Source organism: Nipponia nippon, unplaced genomic scaffold (assembly GCF_047370975.1).
Source record: "Nipponia nippon isolate SJK-2023a ecotype South Korea unplaced genomic scaffold, ASM4737097v1 scaffold_1, whole genome shotgun sequence".
NCBI lineage: Eukaryota > Metazoa > Chordata > Aves > Pelecaniformes > Threskiornithidae > Nipponia > Nipponia nippon.
In genome coordinates this window covers 147,673,432-147,694,712 of record NW_028262290.1, presented here as the reverse complement: position 1 = coordinate 147,694,712, position 21,281 = coordinate 147,673,432, and the positions used below count along the sequence as shown (strand labels likewise).

The window sequence follows — 21,281 nt, the reverse complement described above, 5'->3', positions numbered from 1 at the left end:
TCATCTCTTTCCATGAGAAATTACAGATTAATTTAATTCCATTTCAATACTAAATTCTAATAACATCATCATGAAACTGTGCATTTGAAGAACATTATGAGAAATTTTTTAACCTGTAATTTTCTTTGCTGTTGGGTAGGTATCAAAATCATACTTCAGCAATAATGCATCAAAACTGTAATACTAATCTCTCTTCTTTTCAATATCTCTGCTATTAAAAAAATAAAAAACACAATAACCATTAAGGACAAAACTTTTCACTACGTCTCTTAGAATGCTAGTTCACAGGTTTTTGTTTTGACCATACAATGTCACAGTTTCTTGACTCAAGCCTTATGATTCCTTCTCCAGCAAGATGTTTAAAAATAGCTGCTTAATATCAGATAGCACTCTTTTAGTCCAGTGTCTATTCTTATGGCTAAAACCAAGTATGCACTCAAATGTTTTGTTGTAAGTAATCGTTCGCATGTGTATTTCTCACTGGCTTTATAAATTTAGAGACTTGCTACCTTTTCTACATGTGTATCTCTAAATGCACAAATATCACGTAAACATTTCTCTTTGGTTTTGCTATATACTTTAACCAATGTCAGCTTTTACCTTGGGCATTGCTCTGCTCCTTGTGTTCTCTTTCTGTTGCTCTTCTCCAGTCCTTTTTCTGATTCTGTATGTAAAAGCCACATTTATTTTGGAATGAGTTAGAGGTAGCATGGATATAGGGTTTGTTCTGACAGGCTCAGACCCTGGGGCAGTCTTGGTCCTGGAAACATTCAGTCATCTTTGCTGTTTTTCAGCTAGCATTGGCTGTGCTGTGATTGATAAATAATAGTGATAACGGCAACCATGAAGAAAGAGATAATACATTGTACGTCACAGTACTTTATCTTTCTGATTAACCATCTTCTTCTTCCTTCTTCTAGTCAGCGGTTTGCTGAGGCTATGAACAAAGAGCTAAGTTAGCTCTGTATGGTTTTGGACCATGATTTCAGTGTCAGTCTCTGTAAAATTTTTCCCCATGCAGAAGGCCAAGAAAGAAAGGAAATTAAAGAGAACAGAGATGGTTACATTCAAAAGGACTTGGATCTGTTACATTTGATGGCATTCATGCTGTCGGTGCCTATTTTATCTGACCCAGAATTCAAGCAAAGGAGTTGTTGGTGAGCAGGGAAAAGAGTTCTTTGTTTCCAAATTTTAAGTTAAATGATGGTTGTCTCAGAGACACAATTCTGTTATTCAAGACACAGGATCAGAAGGCTTGGCGGCAGCCTCTAAGAAAACATTTTATTTTGACTAGGTAAGTAGGGACATTTGGGATGTTTGAGTGTTTATGACTCCTTGCAAATGAGGTGGCTTCTGTTCTTGATATGCAGATAAAAGTCTGATTGCGTCAGTGACTGGAGGTTTCTCAGTGACTGGAGGTTTCACACTAGTTTCCTTTACTCTACAAACACTGTGTAACAAAAGCATAAGCCTTGCAGATACCTACCAAGCAGGAATTTGTCCAACTAGGCACCGTGACTAGCATTTCTTGGTAATTGCCCATGTTTCTGGGAATTTAAGCCAAATGTTGTATCATTTTTTCTCTCAAAAAAAAAAAAAAAAAAAAGTTCATCTATGTGAAAGGACTTCTGAACTGTCTTAACTTCCTTTTCTCCTTTCTTCAACCTCTAATACGTACAGCAAGCTGCTAGTCTTTTAAGACTAACCTGGAGAGTTTCTTGACTGACCGTTACCGTCTTTCTACCACCATTACCACAGTAATTTCCACCTGAGTTTTTCACAGATGATGAACAGAGGAAAACCAGGCATGACAGAGCCTGTGATTCTCTAGTTTTCCAAGTGCACTCTATGACTCCATTCCATATCTAGGGGCCAAATGTTATTTAGCAGTCTTCACAGTCTGTTGCTTACCAAAGTCTCAGAGAAAGAGGGAAGCTATGGGGCTTCAAACAAAGCACAGCAAAACATAAACGCAATTGCATTTCAACATGTCCAAGAACTGAGGGAAAATCTCCATTTTCTTTTAACAAGCCTGAAGCACATTTCAGCTTACAGAATAGTAATATGGACTTGTTTTAATTCCTCAAACCTATCACTCTTACTGAATATTGGCTGAATGAAGAAAAAAATGTAGATTTTTTTTTTTGAGATACTGAAAGGTTATCAGCTGAATTGTGACTGTTGAAGTAGAAAGAAACCATACTTTCAGCAACACGGTTATTGGGTTTTGCTTGTGGTTTGAAAGAATTGTTGCTAGCTTCAGTGGGGCAATGTGGAGCACAAAAGAAAATCGTGTGATTGAGAATATTCCTATTTCTGAAATACTTCAGCGATTATTTCCTTAACAAGACCAGCTTGTCTGCTCATCCTGTTCTGGTAATGTTGAATTATATGAAGCTATTTATAGCATTATATTTGTAAATGCCTGCTCTAAGCTATTTTAGACCTCATATGTACCAAGGTTCAAAGTTTAGAGTTCAGGTTACTTTTGGAACTTGTCAGAGTAGACAAGGTGACCAGCTGGGGTTCATAGGACCTGCCGCTGGTGTCATAGCAGTCTAGAACATAAGATGTTAGTATGCCTTGCTCTGATTTCTTAGTTTAAAGAAGCAACCGATTTGTCACTAAGTAGTAGTGGGAAATGTTCCTGTAACCTGAATTCTTTCACTGGAAAATGCTTCTAAGGTCTGAGAAACTTTGAGTTTCTACATGCCGCACCAGGGTCTGGTTTTCTTTGATGTTGTACTGTTTTGTTTTCAGCACTTTTGAAAGAAAAAAAAAAAAGGCATTAGTTAGCCAAACAAGAATATTCACTGCATGATCAATTTTACTGAAAGGAAAGTATTTCCTGAACTAGAGCAAATTATTAGAAACAAAGTTCTTGATTTATTTCCTTTAAAGCAATCCTAACACAGATACTTAAAAATGATTGAAAAATAGTTAGAATAAATTCATCAGTTCAGTTATGCGAAGGAGTATATTGAAAACTGTGACTCAACAGAAGACTCCTCCAACATATAGTGATATTTTGTCCACTGCATAGAGCTTGATATCTTTCTCATGAATAGTTGATTAGATTGTAGAGTGTAATGTCTGCATGCATAATTGAAACTATACAGAAATAATTGTTCTAATTACCAGTGCTATATAATGGTCATTCCACTGACAGACCCATACCACTGGGTGATATCTGCCCTACAAGTTCCCCTCAATGAGGATATGGGATATTCTGAAGGAATCCTTGATATTTTCAATGACTCGTCTGCCCTGCGAAGTCTCTTCTTGACAACTGATAAACTCTGTGTTGAATATTCTGTAGTAACCAACCTCATCCATGCTTCTATGCCCGAGTGAATTATTAGAAGGCGTTCAGTCTATTTGGCCATATGGATTTTCTGTTTTGTACCCCTACACCCTCTCTTGTCATGGATACTGCTGCTGGTGGAATGAACAAAACACAAAAGGTACTAAGAAAACGAACAATTTTTAAGGAAGAAAAAAAAACTCTCTCTCACCTCTTCCCAATTTTGAATATTGACCTACCTAGCTTTAATTGCAAGATACACTTGCAAAATGCTTTACCTTTCCTCTCTCATGGGTTTATTGCCACAGGCTTTCTGTGAAGATTTTGAACATTCAGCTGTCATAGGATGTATGGATAGAACTCAAATGGTGTAAGTGGCTTCTTTGAAGAATGTCTCATTTCCACCTGTGTTATTGCTGAAGTATTGATACATGATGCTGCATATGGGAGGACAGTCCCAGAGTCCTTATTCAATATTGCCTGCATGATCTTTCTCTGGGCATATGGAGTTTTAGGAGGTGCACTGCTTGGAGTCGCAAACCATATGAATGTATATATAAGCACACATCAAAAGAAGAAAGTTATCAGTAAATGTTTGTCTTCAGATTAATTTCTTTCATGTGTGTATGCAGGTCCTTGTGGTCCAACGTGTCCTCCTACCTCACCTTCTCAGTCCTCTGAAGACTTTTCCAAAAAAAAATTAAAAAAAAAAAACAAGCAGAATGTTCTTTCCCAAAGCTTACGATAAGTGTGAGCCGAGGATGAGCAAAGGGCTTCCCTACATTCCCAATCTTGAGTTCTTGGGTTTGTATACCTACATTAATGGAGAGACAGCCTATCTTAACGAACAACAGCAATAAATAAGTACCAGTCAGAAAATAGAGGTTATTGAAATAAGATTTTTAAACTATTAAACACAGTATATAATCTGTCCAAAACTGGGCAAGGATTTACTCTTCCAATAATAGAACGAATTTGCTTGATTTGCTTCAAATCATCTGATCAGATGTTCAGGGAGAAAAACCCCGGTAAGTTCCAAACTGAAAATAGTACGTTCGAGCTTTCCAAGGAAATACACTTGGAACACTGCTACCCCAGTTCAAGAAAGAAATGTCTATATGATCCAGATGTAACTGATTTTTAAAATATCAGCTTTATCTCAAGAATAACAAGCCAGAATTTCTTTTCAAGATACTGAAGCCCTCATAACTGGTGAAAACATAAAGAAATGCTTCAGGTATATGATTCCTATTTAAAACATCCTTGACCGATTTTATTGCAAGCTGTCAACTTATGCAAAGATTATTGACAACAGTTCATGAATTTTCACTTAGAGAAATGACTGTGAATTTCTTTTGTGAAATGGTGAAATGCATCATTTTGATGACACTGGCAAACAGTATGGCAGTGAGAACCGTTTCGGTGCTCCATGTCAAAGCACCAGTGAAATCATCTCTTGGCTGCATCCACATACCCAGGGGTAAATCCAGTGAATTGTGCATACTGAGGTAGAATTAATTGCAGTAAATCGCAGGTGAGCTCATTGTTTGGAACTTTTTCAGCTTGGGAAATTGCTCTTGAAACAAGAAAATGACACAATGCTTTAATGCATAGTTTTTTTCTGTGAATAAGTTTGCTGACATTTAATGAAATAAATAATTACTTAAGCAAAGATGTGAAAAAACAGGGGCTTAGGAATGTATGATATACATATACAAGTTTAATAAAGAATTTATAGTACAAGTAATTGTCACTTTACTATCTTCAATATAGAATCTTTATTTCCATGCAAATATATTTTTGTGTAAAATCTGTGATGTCTAATGTTAAACCTTTTTAAAGGTAAAAGAGAAAATCGTCTTCTGGTTTAACCTCCCGCAAAACAAAATATTTTATAAATGCTTAGGAGAAGTATTAAACCTCTTTATCCCAGACAGGTTCCAGCTCATGCACCTGCCTTCACCTTTCCTATATCCTTTGCTTTTTCAAACAGAAACTTTTCAATTCTTCTTCACCACTTTTGTAAAGTAGTTACAAGTGTAAGTTGTAAGTACGGCCCATGTACAGCTCTGCTGTGGAGGAGACTGTTTCAGGGAAGCGATTGTTTGGTATTGTGCATGGAGAGAAAAAGCACCATACACCCGAGCGGATAGTGCGTGACGATAATACACAGTATAGCCAGGGAGCGTTCATTCAGGAGAATTAAAGGGGGTGTTGGCTGTAAAGCACCGGGCATAGACAGTTACACAGACTGTCCTGAAGTTACCCACCTCCCTGCCCTCCACACGGGCACTGGCGCAGCAGGGAAGATGCCAAGTCTGCCCTGCTGCCGGGGAAAAGGGAGGACGTGTTGATTCCACTTACGGCTGAAGCCGAATTGCTCTTTTAGCGTGTGTATTGGGCAACAAGGAAACGATGAGCTAGTGTAAATGTACAGTGTACCTATGCGGCTCGTTAAAAGCACGGGTTAGAGAGGTCTGGGCATTTTCTCTGGAAACGATTGCTCCAAACGTGTCAATGAGCACCGATTCTTCGCAGGGAAGGAGACACCCGTGAACTTCAGCCCACGCTCAGCCCCGTTTCCAGGCCCCTGCCCGCGGCCGCCGCCCGTCCCGTCCGCGCCGTCCGGCACCGCGCCCGCCTCCCTCCGCGCCCCGCCGCGGGCGGCAGCGCCGGCCCGGCCGCAGCCGCCGGCCCCTCGGCCGGGTCGGGTCTGGGCTCAAGCCCGGGGAGCCGCGGCCGGGCCCCCCGCCCGCTCCCTCCGGCAGGCCGCTGCCCGCCTCGCCTCGGCGGCCGCTCCGGCTCTGGGTCCCAAATGCAGGGCAGGGGAGAGGGCTCCGACCGGGGCCGGCCTCCCGCCTGCGGGCCGCCCCCGCGGCTGCCCGAGGTCTTGACAGGGGGAGCTTATTTCGTGACTTGAGCTGTCTTTTCCTTGTAACAGTCCCCGATAAACAGGCATGGTTTGTAAGCACGTGACAGGATCGCCCAAATGCTCCTTCCGAGCCCGTACCTTGCTTGCTGCTTCTTGGCTGTGCCCGACTCTTCAAGGCGGGCGAGCGAGCGCCCGGCCGCCGTGGCCACCAGCGCCTGGGCCTCTCACCGGCAGCGGCAGCACCCGTGCAGCGACCAGGTTCCTCGGCAGTAATTCCCCATCGCACACCTGCTGGAGTCCACAGCAATGCTTTGGACATTATTTTTCTTTTTGCCAGTTTTTAAAGACGGTCCAAAATACTGCTTGCAGATATTTGAAGTAGTATTATTGAAATTAATATTCGATTTTTAAAATCTCGGCGACATCCATCCAGCGGAGCGCGGACTGTGTCCTCCCCTGGGGGCTGGGCTGGAGCTGAAGGTTTTTAACTTCAGTCCCTCTTTAACGTGTGAGCGCAGAGGAATATTGGGAATGTACACATTGCAGCATTAGCAAAATATGCATATAATAACTTGGATGCATTGGGGCGGGCAATACTGAAAATCTGCGCCTAGAGGCACTTCTCAACAACTGAAGGAACCTGTTCAGGGCCGTCTTTTAATGACGTGAAAGAGCTCCACTGGGTTCCATCATCCCTTTACAGGATAATCCATAAAAGTAGCTGTAAAGCCATCCCGTCCAGCTCTGCCGTATGGTAGGTGGACGGATAATTAGCACTGTAGTTATGTGTAGAAAACTCAGAACGCTTACAGACTATATTTCACTTAAACTCTTCGCTAAATCTGCCGCTCAGAAATGATGATGCATAGAGATCCACCTTTAGGAATGGCAAAAGGAAGTGTGCAACACTGGAAGGTGAAGTTTTGCCACAATATTTACTCTCTTTCTTGTTTAAAGATGATAAAACTGAACACCTACAAACATCTATGCTCTCCATTGTATAGCATCCACTGCTGTTGATTTTTATGTACTCAGGGAGAGTTTTCTCACAGTCCGGTGTTTGCATCTATTGACTTTGTAATCTGTAGACAGACTCTTAATGAGCAGAAAAGACAAGAATATCAGAGATAAAACCTTGGAATAACAGTGAGCCTTTACAGCTTGTCAGTAAGAGAAAGCTCAAACATAAATATCTGATTTACAGAAGTAACACAACTTATTTTGATAGATTACATTGTTTCTGTTTCAAATTACTCTGTCAATCGAGGAAGAAGAGGTTAAGAGGTCATATTTAAAAAAAAAATGCTTGAAAGGGCTCTTTCAAGGGATTTTTCATAAATTTCAACCCCATGCTTAATTACTTATTTGTGATGGTGCATAAGCTCTACTTTGCGTGTCAAATACGCTGATTTTGTTCAATGTTGTTTTACAAATCCCCTCGAGTAGGCAGGAACGGGATCAACCCCCCTACACGCGGACTGAAGTGTAGTGATTCGCCCCACACAGTAGTTCCTGACAGGTCTTCATCACGTCTTCATTTCAAGTTTGATCTTTTCTCCCCGTTGGGCGCGGCTTTGTTGTTGTTTTGAGCCGCTTTACTTGAGAGTGGAGGATGCAGAGAATGACTTTTTAAGCAGAAGTGAGGTCATGTTTGAGAGTCGTCTGTATTGACTACTTTTAAAACAGTGATTACCCAAGGAGAGGCGAAGGGTTAGGGTTTAAAATGTTGAGGCAGAAATCCCCTTGGCCGCAGCGGCGCTTACCTTCACTCCTGAGCGTCAGCACAAGCCCCCGTGTGAGCCTGCATACCGAAGACGAAGCCTTTAGCTTCTCCCACACCCCTTGGGTGCCACGGCCCCCGCGGTGGCATCCAGGGCAGGAGAGGACACCCGGCCCGCGGGCACCCCGCCGGGCCTCCCTCCCTGCCGCCACCCGCGGCCGGGGTGCGCTCCGTGGGGCTGCGGGAGGGCCCCCGGGGAGCCCCCCCGGCCGCCCACGCGTGGCGTGCCGTGGCCTGGCCGCCCGAGCCCAGGCGGGGCTCAGCTAAGGCGGGGGCGCCGGGGCGCCGGGCGGGCGCCGGGGCCCTCGGGGAGGGACCCCACCGGCGGCGCGGGCAGGGCGGGGGGGCCACGCCGTGCTTGACACCTCCGGCCTCGGGCAGAGGCGTCCGTGGGCCCGCGGGCGGTTTTGCCCGCAGAGAAGGCGTGGGGACCGGGGCCGTCGGTCGCCGTCGGCCTCGTCCGCCCCGTCCAGCGCCGGCCGGGGGAGGCGGGAGCCGCGCCGGCGGGGTCGCGGCGGGGCACGACGACGATAAGCTTATCAGCGGCGTGTGACACGCGGGGGCGGCGGCGCGGAGCGTCCAGGCCGCGGGTGGGAGGGCCGAGGCCTGCGAGGCGCGGCCGCTCCGGCCCGCGGCGTCTCCGCTCCTCCGGCGCGCTCGGCTCCCCAGCAGCCGGCAGCAGGAATAAATTACAAACCCGCATTTAATGTTAGTGACTCTTTAAATGGAATTTTTCATTCAAACTTTGTCATTAAAATAGAAAGGCCTTTTGGTTGTGACCATACAAGCATAATAAATTGTATATGTTTGCGATACTGAATGAATCTTGCCCATATGCTGCACTGCAAGGCTACATGAATGAAGCATTTACCAAATCAGGCCCACCACATTAAACAGAAAAACAATCTTTATTCATGGTAACTTATCAGTTTCAATTAATCAACCTCAACAATAGAAATTCTGATGTGTTCAAGCAACTTGAAAGCAATAGGTCATCTCCAGGGCAGCCATGTTGTGTCTTTGTGCCTATGGTTTCAAACAAAGCAACATCTCCAATAAATGTACATCCCCACACACAGATGTGTGCCTATATGTGTATAAACATCTAGGCCCGCCGAGGGCCGTGGTATACACGCACGGCTGTACGTAGAAGTGTTTATCTTTTTGTCATACAAAAAGTAATTGTGTTCTAGGGGGTTTTTTTGAGCTCTGCAAGTTTAAACAAAAGAAAAGAAATTTCCATTGGATGACCATCCTTTCAGTTTCTCTGCTGCTATGTGAATAGCATTGTGCAAACCATTCCAATGGTATTGAAAAGGGGTAACCATTGGTTTGATTTGGTTACACGGTTTCGTAAAGAGCTCCCTCCCACTGCCTTAGGGTCTGTGAAAGGTCCGTGACCTGTTTAGAACTGCCAAGTGAAATGTCATGTCGCCCCTCCCAAATGGGAGTATCTGCATTCATTTGATCAGTATAAAAAATGATTGGGGATGGCGAGATCAGGGCTTTTGAATTGCAATTTATAGCAGTTTACAAAAATGCACATTGTTGGAAAAGAAAACATGGAAGTGTTTCTTTCTAAATTGCATTACCTGTGAAATGTCATTAGTCTTTTTAGGATATCGCATCCTATTTTTTATGATCTCAGAGAGAGACTTAAATGAAGAAGTTGGGTGTTTGCTTGAGATATGAAGGCGCACGGCGCTGCCTCCAGCCGCGTACTGCGCGTTGCCGTCGGCTGCCGGGGGAAACCTCTCCCCGTTCCTCTCCAGGCCGTGCTTCCAGTTCTGCTGTCATCACCTGGCGGTACCGTGTGCTTCCCGAGGTCTTGTCAGTTTGGTGCAACGCCAGGAGGCTGCTGCTTCCCGGGAGGGCGGTTCGTTCATGTCCAGGGCTCAGCATCCTCCTACCTCCCGTCGAGCGCTTTGACCACTGCCGCCTTGTCCGGGACGGATTCACTGAGCGCTTAATTTGTTACTCTTGCAATTGTCCTTCGCCGCCGTGCGACTTAAAAAGAAAAAAAAACCAAACACGAGGGAACGGTTACACTTATTTCAAACTATCCGCCCTTGAATTTGTCATCCCTCGCACGCCATTTACCCTGGGGGGCTGCGCCCTTTGTCCGCCGAGCCCGGCCCTCCGGGAGCTGGGTACCCGGGCTGCGCGGTCCCTCCCTGCCCCTTCCCCGCCTCCGTGCCCACCGTCGGCCCCGCACCCCTCGGCACCGGCTGGGGAATGCCAGCGCTGCCGGTCACCGGTGGCACCGGCGGGACGGGGCGGGGGGCAGCGGGTCCCCCCCGGCCCCGACGGGGCTGCTCTGGGCGCGGTGCGGGACCGACAACCGGGCTGGGGAGGGGGAGAGCGGGGGGGCAGGGGCGGGGGGCCGTGTGAGAGGCAAGAGCGAGGGTGAAGGTGCCCCGGGTCTGCCCGGGAGGGCGGGCGCCCTTGGCCGAGCTGGGGCCAGGCCCCGAGGGCGGGGGCGGGCAGGGACGCTGGCGGCGGGGCCGGCAGACGGGGCGGGCGGCCCGGGGCCGCTCCCCCTCCTTCAGGTGCCGGGAGGGAGGGCGAAGCCCCCTCACTCACCACCTCTCCCCCTCACCTGCTGCCAGCAGCGCAAGAGGTGGCGGCTTGCTCTGAAAACAGCACCGGCCCGGGGCCGGGTCTCCCTAGGAGTCACCTCCCGGGCCTAGACCCTGTCTTTAGGAGCCCAGTGTTGCTAGCCTAAAGAGGAAACCTCAATAAAATAAACCCCCGCCTCACTGAGAGCCTCCGGGGCGGCACGGCCGGGGTGCACCGCTACCGCGGGGTCCCTGGGCAGGTCCTCGCAGGCACGGGGGGGCTGCAAGGGCAGCGTGTGTCCCTGGGTCCCCGGGTCCCCGCTTGGGCTGCTCCGGACCCCGGGAGCCAGAAGAGTTGAGTTGTCACCGTGCAAAAGTTTGATGCTGTTTCCACAACCGTGTTCACCGGGTCGCAGCAGAGATGCTCTTTGTAGCCGTCGCCCACGGCTGAAACGTTTAAACGGGGCAGATAAATTATTAGGAGTAAAAGACTTGAGCGGCTTAATTGGGAAAAGCAGTCCTGGTTCCAACCAATGTCCGTACAATTGCACACTGCAGTCCACCATTATTCGAGCTTCATCTACTATGCACTATATACCACCGTCTCCAAAGGATTGTTGCCCTAGAAACTTGTTTTAAATCTCCAGCTATATATCAACACCTTGTTTTAGCAGTCCTTGGCTGAATTACAGTTACACAGTTTGGCGCTTCTTTCAAATTTCCTCCCATCAGTTTGGCCAAAGAAAGGAATTTTTCTCCTTTAGAAATGAATTGGCTTAATTAGTAAGTAGATTAATGGCAATTGCTGGTGAGTTGGTTTCCAGCAGAGTTTCACCAGAGAGGGTTAATCGGAGTCAGGTCTGGAATCTTTCCCAGAACTGGCTGCCAGCCATTTCCGTCAACCAATCAACCCCGTAAACAACCGCGCCATCCGCTGAAATAGAGTTTATTTCTTACTGTCATCCCGCCGGAGTCATTTCCCCAAAGAGCCGCCACCTCGCAGTGGGTTTGAAACGGGTCGCCCTCCACTCGGGGCTGCTAATTCCCAGCTATTTCCCCAAATACTTGGAAGCGTTTCCCCGGCAAGAAAAGATTTCTTGGGCGCATCGACATTCAATAAACATATAACCTGCTTTCAGCAGCCTCCGGCTGAGATTTTTCTCTTCTAAGTCGCTGATAATTCGAGGCAAAACCAATTAACATAACAGGGCGATCCAAAAGGCTTTTCCAAAGCCAGTGCCTGAAACACGGGGCAAGCGAGGGAAAAAAAAAATCAGTATAGACTTTGACATCTTTTTCAGCCTTTCCACTTATTTTTTCTATACCGATAAAACGCATTCATACTTCGACTTGCAGCTGCATTAGTCTTGCAAAAAAAAAAAAAAAAAAATCCCTGCTGAGAAATGCATATAATAGGAAAAACAGATCGGCTGGACAGCAGCGTAATTAATGCCAGAAAGGGCTGAGGCCGGTTTCATAGTTTGTCTTTTGAGGATATCAAGACGAGACCTGGTGAAAAATGACGCATGCTTTAACATTTCAGAAAGCTGGCAACTAGCAGCGCTCCCCCCTCCGCCCCTCCTCTTTTTTTAACTTTATGCCTCTGAACAAAGGGGTCGGCAGAACTAGCTAGGTTGTAATGAGTTCTGTGTCCCTAGCACATTAAGTGCATCATGGAAACATATTGTATCGAAATAGTTTGGAGGAGAATACTGGGGATGAAAGAGAAAGGGTGCTTTGATCAGCTCTCTGGGGTCCTGAGTGCGCGCAGACCGACTTGCAAGGACTTATTCAGCTCCAGCGAGACACACTTACAACGCCATTCAAAGAAATTTGCATATCTGTAATTTATCACATTTGTCCCGAACATTTTTGCAAGGTAAATAAAAGTTGGCTGAATAAAAAATATCAATCATCACAGAGCGAGGGCGAGCGGGAGCGGGAGAAGGGCGAAGTGTTTGTTTAACCAGACTCCGTTTGGAAAACTTTTGCTGAACGCGGGGTAAAACCCACCCCGGAGCGTTTTGCACGGTTTATTTCAAGCCGGCGGCCGCGCGTGTGTCGGCGGCCGGAGCTCGGCGCCCCGGCCCGGCCCGGCCCGGCCCGGCCCGGCTCCCGCCCCGCAGGGCCCGGGGCCCCGGCGCTCCGCGCCCCCCCGCGCAGCGCCGCGCAGGGCCCCGTCCCCTCGGGCCGCGTCCCGGCCTCGGCGGGCCCCCGGAGAAACGCCGGGCAAAGCCCAAGGGGAGACGGGGAAGGGGTAGAGGGAAAAATGTAACGTCGGGGAGGGCCCCCCCGAAGGCCCGGCGCCGGGCCTTGCTCGGCATCCACCGGCGGCGCCCGCCCCGCCACCGGCATCTTCAACTTGACCTTGGCGAGGGCTCCGCGCCTTCGCCTCATCTGTCACCCGCGCCCGGTGACAGTGATGCATTTCGCGGCATTGTCGGGGCAGGGCACGGGGAGAGCCGTCGGGGACGGGACGGGACGGGACAGGCTGGCGGCGGAGCCGGCGCGGTGTCTCCGGGCGGTGGCGGAGAACAAAAGTCATAGCGAGAAGCCTGCGCGGCTAATTCCGTGAAAGGCTCGTCCCGGTGCCCCCCCGCGGGAAGGTCGGTGTCGCGGGCTGCGCTCCGCCGAGGGGGGGCCGCAGGGCTCCACGCAGCCCCCGGCACCGCCGACCGCGCCGTCGGGGCGCGCCCGCCGCTGCTCCCCACGCCGGCGGGCACGCCCGGCCCTGACACGGCCCGAGGGCTCCCTGCTTTCCCCCTCTTCCCAAAACTCTGCCGGCCCGGGGCCACCGGCGGCGGGCAGGCACCAGCGGGAGGGTCCGAGCCGCGCCGGGACACGCAGAGGCGTCCCCCGCCCGCCCCATCTCGCCCCGAGCAGCTCCCCGGGGCCTCCACCAGGCGGGGGCCGCCCGCCGTCGGCGGAGAAGCCGTCGGCCCCGCGGCCGGGCGGCGGCTCTGGCCTGGGACATTGCTCTCCCCGGGGCCGGAGCGCGGGAGGCTGTCCCGAACCGGCCCCGGTCCCTGGCGCCCTCCGGGGCCACGGCAGCCTTCGGGGCGCCCGGAGGAGACGTTTCCCAAGAAGGAAACCCGCCTCCGTCCGCCCGGCGGACGCCGAGCTGCGCCGCCGAAGGCTCCCCGCCGCCCGGCCCGCTCCCCGCGCCCCGCGGCGGCCGAAGGCTCGGAGCCCCCGTCGGGGCGCGGAGCGGCGGCGCGCGCCCGCCCGAGCGACCCCTCCGCGCTGCCTCTCCTCGGGGAGCGGGCAGCCTCCGCCCGGCGGGGCGGCGGGCTCGGGCCGCGCCGCGCCAGCCGGGGATGCCGGGTCGGCGAGGGTCGGGGGGACCGGGGCGGCCCCGGCCCCTCCGGGCCGGGCGGGTCAGGGACGGGCAGAGCCGCCGGAGCCCCTCGTCGCCCCGGGGCTGCCCCGCAGGGCGCCTGGAGCGGGGCGGGCGCGGCGAGGCCGGGCCGCCCCGGCCCTCTCCAAGCCGCTCGGCGTTGTAGGTTGCGCCGAGCAGGTGCGCGGGGAAAGCGGGAGGCCGCGGCGGGCCGGGGCGGCGGGCGGCGGCCGGGGGCGCGGAGGGCCGGGGCGGGCAGCGTGGCGGGCGCTCCCGCGGGGCCCCCCCCGGAGGCCGGCTCGGCGCCGGGCGGGCGGGGGCCGCGCCCGCGGGACGGAGAGGCGAGCGCTGCCTCCGGAGCGGGCGCCGCCGCCCCAGGGGCCGGCCGGGGGGGGGCCCCGCTCCGCTCGGCGGCGCCGCCGCCAGACGGGGCCCGGCGGCGCGGCGCGGCGGCCCCTCGCGGGGCCCCCCCGGGGCCGCCCCCGGCGCGGCCGGCGCGCAGGGCCGGCCCCGCCGTCGCCCACGGGGGCGTCCGGCAGCCGGGCCCCCTCTTGGAGACCTCCATGCGCAAACGCGGGCCGGCTGGCGGGAGCGCCCCGCCGCCGCCGCCCGCCGCCGCCCGCCGGGGCCCCGACGGCGGCGGGGCGGCGGCGGGGGCTGCGGCCGGGATCCGCCCCCGGCGCGGGGCGGCCCCGCCCGCCTCCTCCCGCCCCGCGGCGGCGGCGCGGGGAGCGGCGGGGAGAGCGGCGGGGCGCACGCGCGCCCGCGCGGGGCCCGGGCCTCGGCGGCGGGGCGCGCGGCGGCGCGGAGCGCGGGGGCGGCGCGGGGCCGGGGCGCGCGCGGGCGCGGGCGCGGGGCGGCGCGGGGGGCGGCGGGGGGGAGCGGGGGCCCCTCGGCGCGGGCCGGGGCGGCCCCGGGCGCGGCGGCGGCGGCGGCGGCGGCGCGCCCGTCCCCGCCGGGCGGTCTCCGGCGAGGGCAGCGGCGGCCGGGCGCGCCGGGGCTGCAGCCGGAGCCATTCATCCCCCGCCCCTTTGTTCGGCCTGAGAGTAACGCCGTGAATTAAAAGAAATGACAATATTTCGTATCTGCTCGCCCGGCCAGGAGAAGGGCCCTTGAGCCTGGCAAAAATCAGGCGGATCATTCATCGTGCCACCCCGCACCTGTGGGCTTGGCATTGAAAACCCCGCGGACCTCTTCCTATTAAACTTAATTATTCCCCCACGGCGCACAATGGTTGAAATGGAGCAGGTTGGAGTCTGTTTATTGGTCGTAAATGTTTTTCTGAAGATCTTCTGAATCTCATTGTTAGCTCGTTGTTTGAGGCTGCCCTCTTTCTTTCAGACGAGAGTAGCCTTGGACTTTTCAATTTTCAATCGTAACATCTGCTTAATCGTACGGATCAAAATATGGAGACACAAAACATATGTAATGGTTGATTTGTTAAATCCTGGTAATGAGTTATTAACAAGGGAAAACAATAGGGCAGGATGGTGAGAGCCTTATGGTAACAGAGTCACTTTATGTAACGCCTGACGTTTCCCTTCTTGATAAATGGAACTAAGGTCTGAGCGCCAGGTGATAGCAAGAAAATCAATGTCTTTAGGGGCCGGCACCGAGACTTTTTTTCTATGTGAAAAATTAGGAGACATAAAATTTAATTGGCTGATCAGGGGAAAGCAGTGGTCTTAAGTTTAATTGCCAGTAGGCTTAGCGAGGGAGACAAAACAAGATTTGGGCCTGTTTGTTTGCTTGCATCCCAGCGCCGAGTCCAAGTGTATCGTTGAAAATGTGTTTTATTATAACACATGTCATGCTTTACAGTTCCCATATTGTGTAAAGACAATAGTTAATGGTACATTAAAGACAAGCAAACCATGCCAACACGTCTTGGACACATTGTAAGGGCCTCTCTCTTTGCTCGCTTTAGGCAGCTGCAGTCCAGGACCCAGAAGCACAAAAAGAACAAGTTTGAAATACCAGGTGCATCCGAGAGAACCACGACAGGGATTGATATGTTATAGCCCAGGACATGAACCTAGCAATAAAGATATCATTGCGATTGTTTGCGGCTTCCACGCCATGTAAAGCCGGAGGCGCCGGAGCAGGCTGCTTTCTGGCAGCGGAGCCTCTGCCTCCCCGGGCTCCCCCGGCGCCCTCCGCCAAACCCGAGCACCTGTTGGCCAGACCCCGGCCCCGTCGTGGGAATCGCCTCCCGCCCACGCTTCCAGGTCTCGCCAGCGCGGTTTGTTGTGGAGTTATTTAGGAGCATTCCCACCGGCTGCGGGATGCTTTGGAAAGCGGGGAGGTTTACCAGGGGACACTCAACTGGTGTTTGTTCGACCTCGCAGCTGGTACTCGGTGCCAGCGAGAGATGCGTGAATGAAAGCGGGGTGAGATCCCGGGCTGGGGAGGCTTCACGCCCCGCGCCTCGCAGGGCGCTGGCCCGACTGCCGGCAGATGAGAGGCCCTGGGAACCGCGGCGGGCCGGGTTCACAGTGCCCAGGGCCGCCCCTGCCTGCGCACCGCGCTGCCGAGGAGGCAGCACGCCTTCCCATCCCCGCTGCCTCCGCAGGCGGGCCCGCCGGTGCCTCCCGTCTTTTGGGCTTGGGTGGGGGCTTTGGTGTTTGGTGGTGGTGTGGTTTGTCGTGTTGTGTTCTGGGTTTTTTTTGGTTTTTGTTTTTTGTTTTTTAACGGGGGGATTGTCCGTCTCGGACGATTAAAGTGTCTTTTCACCTGGAGCATCAGGAGTGACGCTGATCCCGGGAGGACAGCATCAGTCCGCACACCCAGAGCCCGCACCTCCCTCCCGGGAGCCTGCGGGAAGCGAGCCATCCGCAAGTGCCTCTAACACCCGCCCGCCCCAAGCGGGGCTGGGGATCTCCCCCCCTTGTTGTTCACTCCTGCCCCACCTTGCGGCCTCAGCCCCCGCGGGGATGCGTGGCGCGGGGGGGGGCGGCCCGGGACGGGCCCTGGGCTGGGATGGGCCTCCCCCGCCCCGCGGGGCGCCGTCGGGGCAGCGCGGCCGCGGAGAGGCAGCCCCCGCGGGGACCGGTGCGGGGTTTCAGGCGGGCGGCGGGGCTCCGGGAGCGGGGCAGGGGCTCGGGGGAGGCGGGGAGCCGGTGCCCGGGGCGCGCCGGGGGGGCAGCGCTGGAAGGGGGCAGCGGCCACCGCGATCCCCCCGCTCGGGGCCGCGGGGAGCGGCGGGAGCAGGCGGCTGGGAACGGAGGGCTGCGGGGCTGTCAGTCACGCCTGCCCCACGCTGCTCCTTACCGCGCCGAGCCCTGTTCCCCACCGCCAAACCCCCCAAAGCTGCCGCAAAAGCTGCGAGCCGGGCTTGCGGGAGCCGCCGGGTCCCTCCGGCCGGGGGACCGGCACAGGCACTTTCCTCCTGCCCTGTGCGGCGGGATTTTGTCGCAGGAGCGCGGCGCTGGGGTGAATGGATGATGAGTCAGTCAAAAGGAGCTGTCAGTCTCTTTGAAGATTGCGTTTAAAGGGACTTGCCAAGTCAAGACGGGAGAGTGACAAGATAGAGACCCTGGTGTTTTACATGCGAAGGCCGGCTCTTCCGCTTCATCTGCACCATACTAAAGGATGTGTTGAAGCATTGAATCACAAAAAAAGTGGCACGCCGAAGAAAAGGTGCCACATAACAATGATTGTAGTGTTTTAATTGTGGGGGACCGCATCACCAAAGCCAATTGAGACGGACGGGGCTACACACAGAAGGAAACGGTACAACACTTCCATAACTTATAATTAAGCTGAAGTCCGACTAACATTTGACTTTCTAATGAGTGTAATGAGATTACATGCCTGATGGAAGCATTTGTGCAAAAGCGACTTTCTGTGTTTAATGAGGTCCTAATACAGGACAAGATCGAATTATAGGTCGGCTCTTTTTCTCCCTCAAAGAGCCCCGTTTAAGTTCAATGACACCGGTGCCGCCCGCCTCCCGCCCGCTGCCGGCCGGGGCGAGGCTCGCAGCCGGACAGCCCCGGGCTCGCACGAAAAATGCGCAAATAAATAAGCAAAGCCCCCCCCCCCCGGCCCAGCCTCGGCGTGTTTGTGTGGGTAAGTAGCTCCTCTAATTGCTATTGGAATAGATCCATGCCATCCGCGCTAGGGAACTAAATGTGTCTAACTAGGTTAATGCAATTAGCATGCATGCAACATATTGCTCCCACTTTGCGGCAGCTTTGAAAAAAAAAATGAGAGAGAGGGAGAGATGTACAGTATATGATGAGTAATAATTACACCTTGGCTCACCCGGGCAGTTCCCATCCGCCTGGGCACGGCGCGGGGACAGCCCTGCTCCGGCCGTGGGCCGGGCCGGGCATCTGGGGCTCTCCCGGGGGCCGAGCCGTCGGGGCTGAGCCGCGGGTGCCACGGGAAAATCAGCACCTGCGGCGCCGGGCCGAGCCCCCCGCCCCAGCCCCGGGCCGCCCCCCCGCCCCCGCCGGTAGCACTTGCAGCCCCCCGGCCCCTGCCGCCCCCTCCCCTCGCCCCCGGGCAGGTGCAGCCCAGCCGCCCCCCCCCAGCAGCCGGGCACGCTGAGCTGGGGCGACCAGAGCGACTCTGCCACCAGTTGCACGATGGCTTTGCCATACATCGCTCCCCGCCCCCCCCCCCCCCCCGCGGCACCCCGGGGGCTGTTTCCCAGGCGCAAGCCTGCCCGGCCCCCAGCCTGGTCCTCCCCCCCCCCGGCACTTCTGGGTAGAGCTTTGTCCGGCTCCGGGTAGCGCGCCCATCCCCGTGGCGGCGGGGCCGGGGGCACAAGGCGGCGGGGGGGGGGGTGTGTGTGTGACACCTTCGTAAGGCTGGTTTTTCAGCTGGAAACCACAAGCAGAGCAGAGGCACTGAAAGGAGGGGACCTCCTAGAGATAGACAAAGACATCAGTTGGAAGCACTTCAGGAGAGGACGTCAAAAGGGGTGGAGAGAAGGGGAAAGTGTCCCCCCGCCCGTCCCCGTCCCCCCCCCGGCTGTATAAGAGCAGCCCGAGCCGGCGACGGGGCAGAGCGGGGCCGGCACCGGGGCGGAGGGGGCCGGCCGGGGCCTGCTCCCGGCCCCGCAGGGCTCCGGGCACCGGGCCGGGCGTTTGCGGCAGGGCTTCCTCGGGATGCGGTGGGGCTCTCGGCAGCCGCTTCCCACAAACACACTGCTCCACAAGGTACAATCCGGGTTTATTATTAACAAACACAGGAAGAGTCCACGTGCGGCAATAAATTATTTTCACAGGTTCTGGCATTATTTTTTTTTCCCCCAAAAAAAGGTGCTGGCGGAATAAACCTATTGCATATCTTAAAAAAAAATCAGGATAAATTATATAAATTATACATTCAAAACAGACGATTCTACCTCATGATCACTACTCCGCAATAAATAGATAAATAAAGTTGATTGCCCTTAGAGTCTGAATCTTAAATTACATTTACAATATAGGTCTCTACATACAGCATGTACAGGGCGGGGCGGGGGCGGGGGCCACCCGCGGGACGCCTCACGCCACGAAGTCGAAGGGGGGCTCGTTCTCGATGTCGTTGAGGGAGGGTTTGTTGTTCGCCTTCCGCGGGTCCTCGGGGGTCCACACTTTGGCTGTCCGGATGATGTTTTGTTCCTTGAGTTGCTTTTCATCAGTCCACGACAGCGAGTGACCGGCCAGAGGGGGGAGTCCGTAGTCGGGGTCGCTCGGGGAGGGAGATCCTGGGGGACAGGGGGGAGAAAGGCAGGGGGTTATTGCTGGGGCCGGCATTCCTGCGGGGCGCGGAGCCGGGCCGGGCCGTACCGGGTCGGGCCGCCACTTACGTGTGCCGCGGTGGCAGATGATGATTTTCTTGGGCTGGCTGGGGCTCTCGCTGCTGGCGCTGCGCAGCGGCAGGTCGGACTGCACCAGCTCGCTGAGGAAGTTGATGTAGCCGATGGCCAGGCGCAGCGTGTCCACCTTGGAGAGCCGCTTCTCGTAGGGCAGGGTGGGGATGTGAGAGCGCAGCCCCTCGAAGGCGTCGTTGATGGACTGCATCCGCCGCCGCTCCCGCACGTTGGCGGCCTGCCGGAGCTGCTGCAGCTCCGCCTCGGAGCGCACCCGCCGCCGCCGCTTGGCCGAGCCCAGCGCCTGGAGCCGCCCCCCGGGGGACAGCAGCCCCGCGCCCGCCGCCCCGCAGCACTCGTAGCCGAAGCCGGGCGAGGCGGGCGACGGCGGGAAGGTGGCGGCCGGCGCCGGGCAGCGGTAGCCGCCCTCGGGGTCGCCGCCGTCGCGGTAGTACTCCTGCAGCTGCCGGCTGAGGAAGTCCACGTCCGGCTCCAGCAGCCCGTCGGCGGCCAGCGCGTCCCGCGGGGGCGGCTCGGGGAAGAAGTCCTCCTCGTCGAAGTAGGGGGGCGAGGAGAAGGAGTCCAGCCCCCCGGGGAAGTGCTCCAGCAGCACCGTCTCCATGCTGCGCCCGGCCCCGGTGGGGACGGGACGGGACGGGACGGGGCGGGACGGGACGGGACGGGGCGGGGGGGGCAGCCCCGCCGGGACGCGCCTGCAGCCGCTCCCGCCGGCCCGCTCGCCGAGCCGCCCCGGCGGCGGCGGGGCCCCCGCCCCTGCCCTGCCCTGCCCTGCCCTCCCCGCCCCTGGGTGGCCGGGAGGCCGGGCCGCCGCCGCCGCTCTCCGGGGAGGAGGCCGGAGCCGGCTGGCGCGGCGGGCCGGCACGCGAGGAGTCTTATAACGACATCCCCGGGCGCGTGCCGCGGGCCGCCGCCGCCAGCCAATCAGCGCCCGCCGGGGGGGGGGGGCGGCCCCCCCCGTCGGGGGACCCCGGGTGGGTCCCGCCGCCCGAGGGGCGGCGCCGCGGCGGGGACCGGGGCGGGGGGGGGGGTAGCGGGCGGGCCCCGACGGTGCCCCCCTACCCGGCCCCGCCCGGCCCCGCCGCCCGGGGACCGGCCCGGAGCCCGCGGAGCCGCCGAGAGCGGTGCTCCCCGCACGTCGGGCGAGCGGCCCCGGCCCGCCCCGGCACCACTCCCCGCAGGCCGCTGACCGAAACGGCCGCGTCGGCAGCGAGCGGCTCAGCCTCCCGCCGGGCTCCGGGAGCGGCCAGCCCCGCGGATCCTCCCCGCGGCGCTCCTCCCGCTGCCTCGGGCCCGCAGCCCCCGCCGCCGGCGGAGCCGCTGTCGGAGCGGGCGGCGGGCGGATCGGTGGCGCGGGGTGTCTCGCGGCGTTTGAAATGAAGACAGTTATATCGTAACATCAGAATAAATCACGTCAGCTCCTCGCGCCCGGCCGCGCACCGATTTTGACCGCATCGGGCCCTGTTGCGTTTTTCCTTTTCCCACTTCCATTGCCCCCTCAGGACGAGCTCGTTTGGCGGAGGCCCTGTTAATCATTCCCTAACTGCCTCTCACTGATTAAAGCCTTACAAATTCTCACTGGGGTGAAATGGATTACCCGGCAGAT

The 21,281-nt window shown here is 55.6% G+C and overlaps 1 protein-coding gene across 1 annotated transcript; it reads right to left on the bottom strand.

Annotated features, from left to right (window-relative positions):
• Positions 1–19,229: 19,229 nt before the first annotated feature.
• On the bottom strand, positions 19,230–20,279 carry PTF1A (pancreas associated transcription factor 1a). Its single transcript, XM_087760528.1, has 2 exons — positions 19,655–20,279; positions 19,230–19,552 (listed from the first exon to the last, which is right to left on the bottom strand). Exons 1-2 carry the CDS (start codon positions 20,277–20,279, stop codon positions 19,350–19,352), a joined length of 828 nt encoding a protein of 275 aa, XP_087616654.1. The 3' UTR covers positions 19,230–19,349.
• Between the last annotated feature and the right edge of the window lie 1,002 nt (positions 20,280–21,281).

Excerpts from the sequence above, each read along its gene's own strand:
- PTF1A (XM_087760528.1), bottom strand. The coding sequence starts at position 20,279 with ATGGAGACGGTGCTGCTGGAGCACTTCCCCGGGGGGCTGGACTCCTTC. Across the intron at positions 19,553-19,654 it reads CATCTGCCACCGCGGCACAC|GATCTCCCTCCCCGAGCGAC; the intron begins GTAAGTGGCGGC and ends CCTGTCCCCCAG.